Source organism: Macaca fascicularis, chromosome 18 (genome assembly GCF_037993035.2).
Source record: "Macaca fascicularis isolate 582-1 chromosome 18, T2T-MFA8v1.1".
In the NCBI taxonomy this organism is placed as follows: Eukaryota; Metazoa; Chordata; class Mammalia; order Primates; family Cercopithecidae; genus Macaca; species Macaca fascicularis.
The window spans coordinates 81,654,146-81,669,740 of record NC_088392.1 but is presented as its reverse complement, the minus strand read 5'-3'; the positions used below and the strand labels follow the sequence as shown (position 1 = coordinate 81,669,740).

The 15,595-nt window shown below is 47.1% G+C and overlaps 1 protein-coding gene across 34 annotated transcripts in view; it reads right to left on the bottom strand.

The window, feature by feature from the left end:
• The window catches only part of LDLRAD4 (low density lipoprotein receptor class A domain containing 4), a 449,266-nt gene that overhangs the window by 46,368 nt on the left and 387,303 nt on the right, over positions 1 to 15,595 (bottom strand). For 2 of the 34 annotated variants that reach the window (XM_074023005.1, XM_074023008.1), the window contains exon 1: positions 182 to 1,560. The exons of 30 other annotated variants lie outside the window; for them this stretch is intronic. In XM_074023005.1, coding sequence (XP_073879106.1) covers positions 182 to 197 — 16 coding nt within the window. In that variant the 5' untranslated portion in view covers positions 198 to 1,560. Of the gene's footprint in view, positions 1 to 181; positions 1,561 to 15,595 lie in introns of those variants that run through there. 2 more of the 34 variants (XM_045377676.3, XM_005587271.5) reach the window with 1 other exon arrangement.

Below are 15,595 nucleotides of genomic sequence, written 5' to 3'. Positions count from 1 at the left end.
AGGTGGATGGCCCAAGAAAGTGTTCCATGAACCAGCCACATCCTGATACCTTTTCTTTAAAATGCAGTTTTCAGCTCCTGAAGGTCAAGAAAAAGGACCTATCAACAAGCAGCGAACTTCCAGGCGAGGTCTAAGCCTCACATACAGACATTTGAGAAAAACAAAACTCCAAAGCAACAACCTGTGTGCTCATGCATAACACCTCCAACAGGGACAAACGATTCCAACAGCAACAAACGATTCCAACAGCAACAAACGATTCCAGGCTTGAAAGAGGAGGAAAAAGCCTGACACGCGTCTTCCTAAAGGGAGTCCCACCCTGAAATGTTCCGAGTTGACAGACCCCGTTAGGGAGAAACAAACTTCTTGAGAAAGAGCTTCTCCTCTTCTCAACTCTGTCCTCAGACCAAACTCCAAGAAGAACCACAGCAAACCCGAGAGAGCATCGTCCACAGCAGTTCTTGGGAAATGTACCTTTTTTTAAGAACAGGTCTTTGAACTGAGCCTCCTTCAGTGTGCTGTTGTTCGGGTGGTCACTGGACATAATCAGGTCCTCTGCAAGTGGGAGTTCAACTGTGACGCAGCCCCCCACGTTCAAAGCATCCCTTCGGCTTCCAGCAATCTCCTCTCCAGGCAGCTCCGAGCTGCAGTTATAGCTGGCGTGGGGTGTGGGAGAGTGTGTGAGCGTGGGGGGGGGTGCTTCTGTCTGCCTCGTTCACTCTCTCTCTACTGTATCAGCAGGGCCCACCCCAGGTGCTAGACTCAAATGCTGTGGCTCCGACCGCAGACTGTGGCTACCAATTATCAACTGCCATCAACAGAAACCAGCAGCTCTGCGGCAGGAAGCCGGCGTGTCACCGAGCAGAGGAAGTCCAGGGTCTCCGATCCTGAGACCGGCTGTACACCTAGGGCAGTGCTGTTCACAGCAGCGTCTATCAGTGAGCAGTCCGCACGTCTCGGGTTTGGCCTGACACCTGGACGTGTCACACACACAGGCAAGCAGGACGCAGCTAGACGGCTCATCTTGTCTCACTGTGCTCAATAATCTTTTCAACAGGCAAATGTCAAACCAGTCCAGACAGAAAGGAGGAAATCGGCAAGTCTCACACAACACTCCTTCCCTCGATCTCTGCTGGAAGCTTTCGGTGCAGAAGGACTGGAGAGAGCGCTGACCAAGGCAGGAGCCGCGACAGGCAGGACACTCACGTTAGGCTCGCGTGCTTCTCCCCTGCAGCTCCGCTCCCAGAGCGTGCTTGCCCGGCTGGGAGCACCCACAGCGCCCCTCAGGCTGCGAGCCAGGCTGGGGCTGTCCTCTCCTGGTGCTCCCTCTCCACATCCTCTAACTGATGGGAGCAGCTCCCAGCGGCTCTTGCCGCCGAGCTCTGTACTGGCAAGGGGTGAGGTCCTAACCACAGCAGGAAACAGTGCGTGCTCCTCTCCCTCCAGTGCTCTCTTCCCTCTCGACTCTCCCATTCCTTCCCTCTCCCTCTGCCTCACATCACTATTCCCCATGTACGGCAGCACAGACACGCCAGAGACTCCTTCAGAGTCAGGACGCTCGGTGTTCCTAGGCAGTTTCAGTTTATAAGGATCAGGAATTAGAGAACAGAATCCCAGGCAATTCAGACATGAAAGCAGACACGTGTCTCAGGAGGGCGCCTTCTCCCGGTTCATTTTGTTCCAGCGCAGTCTCTTTTCCCCGAGGTCTAAACAGTGTGTTTCATCTGAGTGTAAAACATCTCCAACATCGGATGCCCGCGTTCGGATGCCCCCAGGCTGTGTGAAGAAAATTCAGGGCAGGCTGCGAGTCTGTCGCAGTTTTCAGAGAAAATCGCGGGGTGGCCGGCCGGCGCGGTGGAAAGGGCAGCCTGCCATGGTAACCTGCAAATAACCCCCGCCACAAGCAGTGCCCGGGGCCCAGAATAGCCTTTGTTTCTCCTTATTTAGGGTAAATAGGAATGACATGTGGGCCGTAACAATAGTGCTGGCTGTAGGAGGAGTTGTCAAAGCAAAACTAAACTCTGTTGGTTACTACCAGCGTTAGAAGCCAGGACAGTGACGTCAGCGGCCAGCCCTGCTGTCAGCCCGGGCGCGTCACCTGGGGCACGACAGCAGGGACCGGCCCTGATGTCACCGCGGGCTCCTCCAGGTGGTCAGAAGACGTCACCTTCTCACACTCTCATTTTTGGGGGCAGCGGCAGAAAAGCAACAGAAGAGCCGCCCAGGAGAGTTTCCAGAAGCTTCGCGTGGATAAAAGGAAACCAGAGAATTTCAGCAAGGAAAGTGACCGTTTGTTAATATCCAGCCGCCGGGGAAATCCGGACGGTGTGATTCTTCCTGAGCAATTTCCATATTAAACACGAAACTCCCCTTCCTGTGCCAGACTTTCCGTGACTTCTCAGAGTCACCGCGGGCTGAACGAAGACGGAGTCACCCTCGGGAGGAGGCGGCTTCAGAAAGACTTAGAAGCTGCGGCCACTTCAAGCCGCCCCTCCTTGTGCCACCTGGGCCTGCACTTCCTCGTCAGGCTCAGGGCCTCAGCGAGGAACGCCGTAGGCCACTGCACCTGTCTGTTTCTTAAAAGTAGGGCTTTGTGGGGCAGCACGGTGGCTCAAGCCTATAATCCCAGCACTTTGGGAGGCCGAGGTGGGCAGCTCACCTGAGGTCAGGAGTTCAAGACCAGCCTGGCCAACATGGTGAAACCCCGTGTCTACTGAAAATACAAAATTAGCTGGCGTGGTGGCACACGCCTGTGATCCCAGCTACTCGGGAGGCTGAGGCAGGAGAATCGCTTGAACCTGGGAGGCGGAGGTTGCCGTAAGCCGAGATCGGGCCACTTCACTCCAGCCTGGGCGACAAAGTGAGACTCCGTCTCCAAAAAACCAAAAAACAAAAAAACCAAATTGGGCTGGTGAATTTCATGGAACTAGAAAAGTTCTTCTGTCCTTTGCTAATGGACATATTTACATTTTGAAATGGTTACAAATAGCCCGCTTTGGGGTTTAACATGATGTAGAATGAATACTTCATATATAAAAAAAAGAAAATTGACTTTTTTTTCATTTAATGGTCATAGGCTATTCCCTAGTGTTTCAGCACTTACTGTGTCTGACTGGCTTCCCTGTCACTGGGCATCTTGGCCATGGGAGCCAATCTTTTCTCTTCTCTTCTTTCTTTTCTTTTCTTTTTGATGCAGTCTTGCTGTGTTGCCCAGGCGGGCGTGCAGTGGCAAAATCTCTGATCACTGCAACCTCTGCCTCCTGGGTTCAAGTGATTCTCCCACCTTAGCTTCCCGAATAGCTGGGATTACAGGCATGTGCCAACATGCTGGGCTAATTCTTGTAATTTTTGTAGTTTTAGTAGAGACGGGGTTTCACCATGTTGGCCAGGCTGTCCTGGAACTCCCAACCTCAAGTGACCCACCTGCTTCGGCCTTTCAGAGTCCTGGGATTATAGGTGTGGCCACCGCACCCGGCCATGGACCCATCTTAACCGAGTCCTGGGATTATAGGTGTGGCCACCGCACCCGGCCATGGACCCATCTTAACCGAGTCCTGGGATTATAGGTGTGGCCACCGCACCCGGCCATGGACCCATCTTAACTGAGTCCTGGGATTATAGGTGTGGCCACCGCACCCGGCCATGGACCCATCTTAACTGAGTCCTGGGATTATAGGTGTGGCCACCGCACCCGGCCATGGACCCATCTTAACTGAGTCCTGGGATTATAGGTGTGGCCACCGCACCCGGCCATGGACCCATCTTAACTGAGCTCCTTGTCCAGTCAGTTTAATGTTCTCACAGTTCAACCTGTTTAAAAACCACTTTCAAAACTTTTGACTTTATGAAGGCAAGTTTACTTTGAAAATGTTGCCCACACTTCACACACACACACACGCACACGCATACTGAGTGTGGGTGTCTGGGGACATGGTATAGAGTCCGTCTTGGGATGTGTGGCTTTAACACAGGCACGGGGCCTCTCCCAGCCCTGCTGAGGGGCCGTCTGGGCAGATGCACTAGGTCGTGCTCGTAAGTTTTGTTTTTCCTCCCTTTTAACCTGAAGATGGTGCTTCGGAAAAGGAAGTTCACAGGTCAAGGCGTGACTCGGGGTTCGTGCCCTGACACACAGCTCACCCTGGCTGCACGACCGCGTGTGCATCGCTGGGGATTTTAGCTGACGGCTGCCAACATTTCTTTTCCCTCATTCAGAGGAAATGGCAGCACACATAGCAGAAGGGCATGGGAGAGGCAAGCCTGTGGAACACACGAATATGAAAGTGTAGAAACATTTGCATTCGGAACTCCCTCCTCCCTCATCATCTTTACATCGCCTCGTTCACATGAGCACTCTGGGGCTCTCACTTCTAATACGAGTTTTGTGCAGTCACCACACGTCTCAGAGCTTAGGAGGTATCTGTGTGTGCAGTAGGGGCCTTGAAAATGGAGCAAGGCAGGGATGCCAAAGACACACCACAGGAGTTTGTCGGTAGCTCATTAATCCATCTGACGAATATTTACCCGAGCGCTTACAGTCCTCGGCAGGAAACGCACTGGGCCCTCAGTGAAGTCCCACAGGTAAGTGTTTCTGTGTGGCTGAGTCGTCATAGTTCCATCTGCAGGTAGCTGCTTCTTTAAGGAACCAAACGGGCTCTAAGGATCGGCTACCAGTTGAGACCTGCATAGGACAAGCTAAGGCGGCTGGAACCTTGCTGTCCTGAATGGCCAAAAAGAGGCAGCCTGGGCCAGGGATTTGACCGGAGGCCATCAGCTGAGACTTCAGCTCTCATTCAGCCACTCCAAGTATGGTAAGTTAGTAGCTCAGGGGCTACTCAGAGCTCATTAGCTTCAGGAAAAAATTTCTGAGCAGTAAAGGGAGGCTCTGCTCTCCCAGAATCTGTATCTGTCATCTCCAAGCCCAGTTAGCATCTCACCCAGCCCCGGTCCCAGCCCCAGCTCTCACCCCCAGGGTTTCTCGGTGAGCCCCGCTGCCTCCCCCTCCACAGCCTGCCTTGCCGCGGGTGCTTCGCTCACAACAGAAATTCTCGCAGAAAAAGATCACTTGAAGAATTAGAAATAGTGGTCACCATTCTAACTGGAGTGAGATGGTATCTCATTGTGGTTTTGATTTGCATTTCTCTAACGACCAGTGATGATGAGCTTTTTTTCTTTTCATAGGTTGGTTGGCTGCATAAATGTCTTCTTTTGAGAAGTGTCTGTTCATATCCTTCACCCACTTTTTGATGGGGTTGTTTTTTCTTTTACACTGTTGGTGGGAGTGTAAATTAGTTCAGCCATTGTGGAAGACAGTGTGGCAGTTCCTCAAGGATCTAGAACCAGAAATATCATTTGGCCCAGCAGTCCCATTACTGGGCATATACTCAAAGGATTATAAATCATTCCACTGTAAAGACACATGCACACATATGTTTATTGCAACATTATTTACAATAGCAAAGACTTGGAAAGAACCCGAACGCCCATCAATGATAGACCGGGTAAAGAAAATGTGGCACAGATACACCATGGAATACTACGCAGCCATAAAAAAGAACAAGTTCATGTCCTTTGCATGGACATGGATGAAGCTGGAAACCATCATCCTCAGCAAAGTAACACAGGAACAGAAAACCAAACACCGCATGTTCTCACTCATAAGTGGGAGTTGAACAATGAGAACACATGGACACAGGGAGGGGAACATCACACAGTGGGGCCTGTTGGGGGCTGGGGAGAGCAAGGGGAGGAAGAGCAATAGGACAAATAGCTAATGTATACAGGGCTTAAAACCTAGATGACGGGTTGACAGGTGCAGCAAACCACCATGGCACAAGTAAACCTACGTAACAGACCTGCACATTCAGCACATGTATCCCAGAACTTAAAGTAAAATAAAATAAGAAGAAAAAAAGAATTAGAAATACCTTTTCAATGGTTCTACAGCATAAAGTTAGCATTTGTAAACGTTCATAACGATTTACTGCTATATGCAAGGCACTTTCAAGCACTGTGTATCTCTTATCTTCACGCCAACCCTGCGAGGCACATTTTTCTTGTTACCACTTTACAGATGGGGAAACCGAGGCCCAGAGAGGGTGAGTCTTTCGTCCCAGGACAAACTGCTGGTGAGAGGCCAGCTAGGAGTTGGAGCCGGGGCAGTCTGACTCTGACACTCCCAGCCAGCCACCCACGCTTTGTTTTGCTCAGTGGCCAGCAAGCTCAGAATTAATTAGCCAACAGTCAACAAATGGAGCGACCACTGAAACTAACCAAAGGATGCCAGGGGACTGATGATGACTTACTTTGATTTTTTTTAGCCTGATTACCCAACTTTTTTTGGGCACTAAGGGGATGTGTTAACTTGCAAATCCACGTTAAAAGATTCTACATCTCCACATGTTGCCATGAGGCTCTTGGAGCCATTTTACTGTCTCGTCTGCCTGTTAATGCAGCTCTTGTTAAGAATCGATGGCTCAGTCCATTACAAATTCCCATTCTTTGAGGTTTACGACTATGCTACAACATTGTGCTCTGAGATGAAATTTTCCACATAAAAATTAATCCCTGGAATTTGGCTTTTAGAAAACAAAACAGTACATTTTAAGTCAGTTTGTTATGCTTAAAGTCATGAGTGAGGATTTTAAAAGAACACAAACTTTATGTTCCCACAGACTGAAAACACGGAAATAGTGTGATATTTGTGGATATCAGGCTGTAGCATGGAATAATCTCCTCGTGTATCCCTGGAGCTTAGAAAAACGCAGCGCAGACGGCTTTTCGTAGAAACGCAAACGCCCCGCGTGCTCCCACCAGCCCTGTCGCCCGGTAGGAATGTTCGCAAATATAAAAGTGTGTGACCCCATGGAGCCAGCAAGCCAATAATGCGGATTACAAACGTATTAAATAAATTCGTTCAGATTCAACAGCTTTAAAATAGCTTCCTAACATGCAAAAAGACTCCCTGAATTAGCAGATCTGAGTTTATCTTACGCATTATCTATGCTACTAAGCGGAAGAAAAGGAATTACTTAGGAGTCCACACTCACAGTGGTATAGATTTTCATAATGGCTAAGCTACCTCCTACTAAGTGGGTTTGTGCCTGAAATTGCAGCGACCTTCCAAGCCCCAGAAGAAAACGGGAGGCAGTATAAAGATTTATAGAGGTCAGTTAGAACCAACTTTGGGTTCCAACCCTGCCACCTGCGTTAGGTCGAGCTGGGTGCGTTTCCTCATCTGTAAAATGAGGCAGAGGATGCTTACTTCACAGGGTGGTCAGGAGGATGAAATAACACATCCAACCCTCGCTCCTCAGAGCGGTCCACAGACCAGCGGCGGCAGCATCCCCGGGAGCTTATCCGAAACGCGATCTCGAGCCCCGCCCAGACCTGCGGAACCGGAGCCTGTGCGTGGACCAGATGCCCGGGTGAGTGATGGGCACGTCAGCGTTTCAGAAGCCCCTGCTCTGCTCCAGACACCTCACCTGGATGAAATGACCCAGCCGGGGGCTCGGAGAAATCGTGGCGCAAGCAAACCACCACGAGGACGTGCGGAGGCTCTTGTTTTTGCTAACTGTCATTCAGCAATGATTTCAAAGAACAGCACTCAACCAGCAAGAGTCTGTGTGTAGGTAAAGCAGTAACACTGCCCTCCTGGGCACAGCAGGTGCTTCCTGCCATCCTCCGCTCCGTGCCAGTGGGTCATATTGATCCACTCACACCTTTCAGGAGAACCAGCAGGGGTTAACAGCATCATCGAGGTCCCCAAGAATGGCCAAGCTAGCCGGCTTATGTTAACAGAGGCTCTGGGCTGGACACAGTGGCTCACAACCGTAACCCCGACACTTTGTGAGGCCAAGAGAGGAGGACTGCTTGAGGCCAGTGAGACAAGCCTGGGCACCATGGTGAGACCACGTCTTCAAAAAAAATTTTAAAACTAGCCAGGTGTGGTGGCACAGGCCCGTCATCCCAGCTACTCTGGAGGCTGAACAGGAGGATCACTCGAGCCCAGGAGGTCGAGAATGCAGCGAGCTGTGATTGTGCAAACGCACCCCAGCCTGCACAACAGAACGAGACCCTGTCTCACTAAAACGGAGGCTCTGGTGTTGAGACACTATCTCTAGAATATTTGGCATCCTTCATAAAACTCAGGAAGTCTCTCAGGATTCCTGGACACCACGTGTTAAGAGAACCCTCTAATTCTGCACTCTGGACAAACTCAAGTGCCAGGAGCAGACTTCTCATAAGACAGAATGGTGACGACACCAAGCCTCCACCCTGTGAGCCTGGCCCTGCTCTCTGTCCCCGTCTCAGCCTTCCTGCTCCTTGAGAGAGCCAGATGCCAGGAAGAGAGTCCTGGCCCTTGAGCATTCCGGAAGCAGCGCCTACACCTGCCACATGTGTCCTGCCTGCCTGGTGGCTGCTGGCACGCCCCCAAAGGTTTCCTTATCAACCAGGCGCACTGACGGTGCCCTCAGAAATCTGCCACGACATCTTCTGGGCGGGAGGGTGTTGAAGGGGGATAGAAATCTGCATATTTCAGGTGAAACATGTTTTCCTATAGAAAAACACACTGAATATTTTACTGTTTAAAATGCTTGATGTGGTTACTCAGAAAATATTTTATTTTGCTTTTCAAATATATTACAATTTTCACTTTCATCCCCAAACTGGAAGGCTGAATAACTTTTGGAATTCATCTTATTTCTGGGTACACCATAGAAAATGAGGCTCCAGATGCTGATTAACTCAGGAGTTAGATACTGCTATTCTAGTTCTCAGTTTTTAACCCCATAAAAAGTGTAACTGCCCCTTGAGAGACTGAAACCCCAGTTTCATTAGCTCCTTAATCCAGGCAAACGTCACGCATTCTGGCACACTTGCAGTATATGGCACACACAGGTGGTGTTCAGGATGGCCCACGTTGTTGCCAAGTGACTGCACCCCTGGGGCCATCTTTCCCGTAGGTGTTAGGGCAGCGGCCCGCACCCGTCCTAAGCGGCACATACTGTCACCTCTGTAGCTCCTCTCCGTCTTGCTTATAAACTCCAGGATGTGTCCAGGTAGCTCCAAGACCTTCAGCTTTGGCCAAACCACTCATTTCTTCAAAAGTTGAGATAAAGTCAAGGCACATTCCAGGGTTTTAGTTTTATACTGGAGCATATATTAAGCCACATATTAGAGAAAGCATGGGCCAAAAATCCAAGCTAGTCCAAAGTCAACCTTGACATCAGATCTGTATAACTATACTCTGTTTTCATCTGCGGCATTTGAAGACTAGCCTGACACACAGATGCTGTGAGGACAAGAATTCACTGCTCTCCAGTGCCCGAGTGTTCTAGAAAATTCCAGCCTGAGGTTGATCCTCTTTGATGTCAGCTCCAGGGCTGCACGCAGCAAACGCTAAGCGCTCACTATGTGCCGGCCACCGCGATGCGCTGCAGGAGACAAAGAGAGCCAGGAACTGCCCTTGTCCCTGCTGTCCCTACTTCACATCTCTCGCAAGAGCTAGCTGGGTCGTGAGGCCTGCGCAACTCGGCGTGGCACCCAGCCGCGTGCTCAGCGTGGAGCAGGTGAGGGCACCAGGGAAGGGTGCGCTGCAGGAGCACACAGCAGGGGTGCCTGACCTGAACACTGACCACAACTAACACTGAGATGGCGCTTCCTGTGGGCCGCATGCTCCCGGGCACTCTGACTCATTCAGTTAGGCCATGTGACACTTACAACGACCATGAGATGAATTCTACTTATTATCCCAGTCTCACAGGTGAGAGAACAGAGGCACAGAAAGGTTAAGTAATTTGCCCAAAGCGACACAGCAGTAAGCGGCAATGCCAGGACAGGCCAACTCTAAATGTGGCTGATCCGAGGACCACCCTTCAGAAGGCTCCTCACTGACAAGCCCCATTTAAAAGGCTCAAGGAAGGACGTTTTCTTCTCGGAGGCCAGGGAGCAGGAAGCTCGGGAAATGCAGAGACCCTTTAAGTGGACGATCAGGGAAGAGCTTCCTCACGCGTCAGGGAAGATGGTCCTAGAAACAAACTACGCACCGGGTAATTTTCCTTCGTGTTAAAGTAAACCTGTGTTCTGGAAATTTAAGGTTATTGTCTTTTATCCTTTTCCTTGTCACGGGCCCTGAAAAGACGGAGTTTCTGCTTCTGTACTAGAGTATAAAACGGCAATTTAAAAACTTAAATATTTATAAAAATCAGAGTTTTCTGGAATAAAAGCTCCCTCCACACTTTTCTTTTTTAAAAATGTGTTATGTCCACAGCGCTTTCTTTTCTTTCCGACTGAAAACATATAGCAATGTCCTCCCATTAAATGTCCTCTCCAATAGGATGCATCAGAACCTGTTCCAACGCGGAAAGCCACGATGCGTCTGAAGGGATTGCTCAGCTCAATATCTTACTTATTTGTGACTTGAAAAAGTACTACAATGAAAAAATTTTATTTTTTAATTTCTAGTTTTTCTTGTTTTTATTTTTTAAATAAAAAATTAGGCTGGGCACAGTGGCTCACACCTGTAATCCTAACACTTTGGGAGGTCGAGATGGGTGGATCACTTGAGGTCAGAAGTTCGAGACCAGCCTGGCCAATATGTTGAAACCCAGACTCTACTAAAAATACAAAAATTAGTTAGAAATCACTTGAACCCGGGAGGCAGAGGTTGCAGTGAGCTGAGATGGTGCCACTGCACTCCAGCCTGGGTGACAGACAGAGTGAGACTCCGTCTCAAAAAAAAAAAAAAAAATTAAATGCCATGGTTTAAGAATGTTGATGTCTGATAAAATTCCCCCCATCCCACCACCAATGATGATTCCCAAAGCAACCAATATACTGCTTTGGGAAGGACATGGATTTGTAGTCAGACATCCTGGGCTGAAATTCTAACCCCTACTAAACTGTCCCATAAGATCAAGTTCTTTTCTACTTTTAGTATCAGGTTCAGGGGGTACATGTGCAGGTGTGATACAAGGTTATACTGCAGGCTGCTGGGATTTGTGCTTCTATTGATCTTGTCTCCCAGACACTGAGCACAGTACCCAACAGGAACTTTTCCAGCCCTTTCCCACCTCTCTCCCTCCTTCCTTTTGGAGTCCCCAGTTTCTATTGTTCCCATTTCTACGTCCGTCAGTACTCAGTGCTTAGCTTCCATCTACAGGTGAGAAAATACTTATATTTACTTTTTCTGCTTCTGCATTAATTCACTTAGAGTAACGGCCTCCAACTGCATCCATGTTTCTGCAAAGGACATAATTTCATTCTTTTTTCACAGCTGTGTGTACTTCCTGGTGCATACGTACCACATTTTCTTCATCCACTACTGATGGACATCTAGGTTGACTCCATGTCTTTGCTATTGTGAACAGTGCTACAGTAAATATACGGGTGCAAGTGTCTTTTTGGTAGACTGATTTATTTTCCTTTGGGCATAAACCCAGTAGTGGGATTGCTGGGTAGAATGGTAGTTCTTTTTTTAGTTCTGTGAGAAATCTCCAAACTGCACTCGATAGTGGCTGAACTAACTTACATTTCCACCAAGAGTGTGTGTGTGTTCCCTTTTCTCTGCAGCCTCATCAACATCTGTTACTTTTTGTCTTCTTAATAATAATACCCATTCTGGCTGCCGTGAGGTGGTGTCTCATTGTGGTTTTGATTTGCATTTCTCTTAGGGTTAGTGACGTGGAGCATTTTTTCCTATGTTTGTTGGTCACTTGTAAGTCTTCCTTTGAGAAGTGTCTGTTCATATCATTTGCCCAGTTTTTAGTGGGGTTATTTGTTTTATTCTCATTGATTCGTTTACATTGCTTATAGATTTTGGATAAATGAGCATTGTTAAATGCATTATAACATCAGATTTCTTCATTTAAAATATTTCTACAGGGGTGATAAATGGAAACACGACAAACTTAGCTGTGAATGGGAGGCCCCTGGTTAACCAGAGATAACGGAGGTGCATCCACTGGGCTTTATGATGACATCTTGCCACCATAAAACAGACAGAAGCCAAAGGGTTAGGAGAACAGGTGCCCATCCTCCCTAACGGCCTGATAGTGCTTTTTATGCAGATAAGGAGAAACATGGTCTTGTGTTGATTAAAAATGACCTTAATTAAGTCTGTTATTCTCAACATAGTAAACACCCACAGCAGGAAAGCAGATGCAGTAAAACAGAGTGTTAATAATAAAAATGTAGAGTCCTCACAGAAGGAATGCTATTCTGGCAGAAACACATTTAATTTTGGTTACACAAATAAAAGTAATTTAAAAAAAATTTACAAGCTTAGAAATGGTAATACTGCAAATACCTTTACAATCTTGTTTCCTGCAATATACCTTACAGAAAAATTTTCCAAGCCAGTCTATCAGCATTCATCCTCTGAGAGGCAGAAATCCTGGCCAAGGTTGGCTGCAGGGTGGCAATTTGGTCACACACGCTCTTCTTGGTGATTTTTATCTCAAACAGACAAAACAGCAAATGGTGAACCTTGATCAGAGTCCAGGGGAGTGCCTTGGAAGTCTCAGGCTACAGATTCTGTCTGCTGTCATTACGCCTGGAACATTTTGGCTTTAGTGCCTCTTGATGCGGCCGGATGCTGGTCAGGAGACCCAGGGTCTAGTGCTACCTCTCCGGCCAGCCGAGAGTGACATCTCGAGTCACACGGCTGTGCAGTCCTTGCATGTCTCATCCCATTGCTACGACCAAACCAATGTCTTGCACACTTCAGTCCAAGTCCTTCAAGTCCCACCCTAAGAATTCTTAAAATACCTGCACTCCACATTTTCTATTATTTATTTAATACTGATTTTAAACTGGACTTCAATCAATTCATTTTTTTAAAAATTTAACCTCTAAGTAACAATATCCATAAAATCACAGGCCTGATATGCTAGAGATTTTAAATAAAACATTTGAGGCAAGCATATTATTAAAAATTATATAATAAAATTACAGGCATAATGGTATGTGCCTACAGTTTCAGCTACCTGGGAGGCTAAGGCAAGAGGATTGCTTCGTTGCTCAGGAGTTTGAGACCAGACTGGACAATATAGTGAGACTCTGTCTCTATTTTTAAAGATACATAATAAAATCCAAAACAATATTGAATGTTATTTATAGAATATAAAGATAATTTTCTTACTTTTGCTCATTTAAAAGAAATGTTTGCTGTATAATTTAGTTTCAATCAATTAGTAAGAAAAACATGATTTATCCACATATATATTATGTTGGAAACTTAAACACAGTTAAAATATAATATAGCAGACTCACGGCCAGGCGCGGTGGCTCATGCCTGCAATCCCAGCACTTTGGGAGGCCGAGACGGGCGGATCACGAGGTCAGGAGATGGAGACCATCCTGGCTAACACGGTGAAACTCCATCTCTACTAAAAATACAAAAAAATTAGCTGGGCGTAGTGGCGGGCGCCTGTAGTCCCAGCTACTCAGGTGGCTGAGGCAGGAGAATGGCATGAACCTGGGAGGCGGAGCTTGCAGTGAGCCGAGATCGCCCCACTGCACTCCAGCCTGGGTGACAGAGCGAGACTCCGTCTCAAAAAAAAAAAAAAAAAAAAAAGTAGGAGACTCACTTAAAGAATAGTGAGCTGAGCAGTTCCACAGACTCATTTGCCAGGAAAACAACCATAATTGGTGAAATTATGTAAAGGAGTCACCATTCTGAGTGTCTGAAAATTGTCCAAGGGAATTTCAGCAGATTAGTAAATATCTTGTTTCAAGAAAATCTATTAACTCTCTTACTTCCATGGTAAGAACAGTGAGAGTCTGTGACACTTGAGCCACAACCCACTGCTTCCCTCTCCCTTCCCCAGTTCGGCACAGGGAAGATCTACACTGAGCGGGTGCGGCATCAAACCAGGTTTCCTCTCTCCCCACTTCCCTACAAAGCCTAGGGCATCTCCAGTGAAAGGCAGGCATCAGCACGTCCGTGTTGCAGAGGTTGAGTTACAGGTGAATGCAGTCAGGAGGCCATAGGCTTCCTGTTACCACTTGGCCTTCCTTGTTCTGCCCCTTCTTCACCCCCACTCTTAGGGCAGAAGATCTATCCAAGGAATGGCAGGCTAACGATAGCATGGTCCCAACCGTTCTCAGCCCAGTTCATTTAGAGGGTGGAAACTCCATGTAAGGAGAGGCAAGCTAAAAAGACCAGAGGCTACTACCTCTACTCAGTGTCCTGCCGATCCTGCCCATAAAGTTGAGGAGTGAGCCAACGTCCCCACTCCAGCTGTGGAGCATCAGCTCGGAGATTTTGCCGACGGTGCACAGGCAGGCCGTAAGAACAAAGAGTTCCAAAGCTCTGCTACCAAAAACTTACTTTATTTAGAACAGTGTATGAGGAAGCTCAAGTGTAAGAGTGCTTTCAAAAACAGTAGAAATTTTGGTAGTAAGAAAGTGAGAGGACGCTAGTAGCTCTATGGGAGTGACAAGCTTAACTCTAGGTCAGCAGTTTTACAGAGAATCAGAGAAAGAGACAGTTAAGGAGAACCTTTCAGGGGTCAGAACAAACCTGAAGGGCTAGATTCAGAAATGACCCCTGCAAAGGGCCTGAATTTAATTCGATCAGACTCTAGCAATTTATGCCCCAGGTATAGAGGAAAACAATAAAGCAATTGGCCAGAATTAGTGGAAACTAACAGCTGGGTGTGACACCAACTAAGGCAGGCAGCTTGACAGAAATATGAAGCAAAGAAACAAAGAGCTCTGCTAAAATCACTGCCATCCCGGGGTGACTGTGCCGTATCCAAGGCTGTGCCCTCTGAGGACTGACATCAGAGGCTTCACATTGCAAGGAAAACAGACTTTAATGAAATAGTCCAACAAAGCTACTAAATAAACAAGAAAACAACAAGAAGTTCTGGGGAGGAGGAGAAAATCAGTATCTAAAGGAGTTAATACAATGTATTATCAAAATCTCCAGGTTTCAGCAACAGAAAATAAGACAAGCAAAGGAAAGTGTGACACAGACGCAGGAAATAAAGCAGGCAATAGAAACCACCTGTGGGAGGGCCCAGCTATCCAGCTTAACAAAAACCTCACAATAGCCACTACAAATATATCCAAAGAAATCAAGGAAACAATGATTAAAGAAGCTAAACAAGGTAAAATGGCAATGTTGCATCAAATAGAGAATATCAACAAAGAAATAGAATTATTTATGAAAAAACCAAATGGAATGCCTGGTGTTGAAAATACAATAACCAAAATAAAAAATTCACTAGAGCTTAACAGTCGATCTAAACTGACATAAGAGAGATTTAGCAAACTTATAGATTGATAAAGACTGTGCACTCTGAGTAACAGAAAAATGACTGAAGAGAAACAAGTAGAGCCTCAGATAAAAAACCCAAGACATCATTAATCACACCAACATACACATTATAGGAGTACCACAGGAAAGGAGAGAGAGATAAATGAACAGAAACAAAAATCCAAAGAATAATGGCTGAAAATGTACTAAAGTTATTGAAAAAGTTAATCTATACACACAGGAATTACAACAAACTCCAAACAGGATAAATTCAAAGAGACCAACAAACAGGCACATCATGGTAAAAATGCTGATAGCCAAACCGAGGAA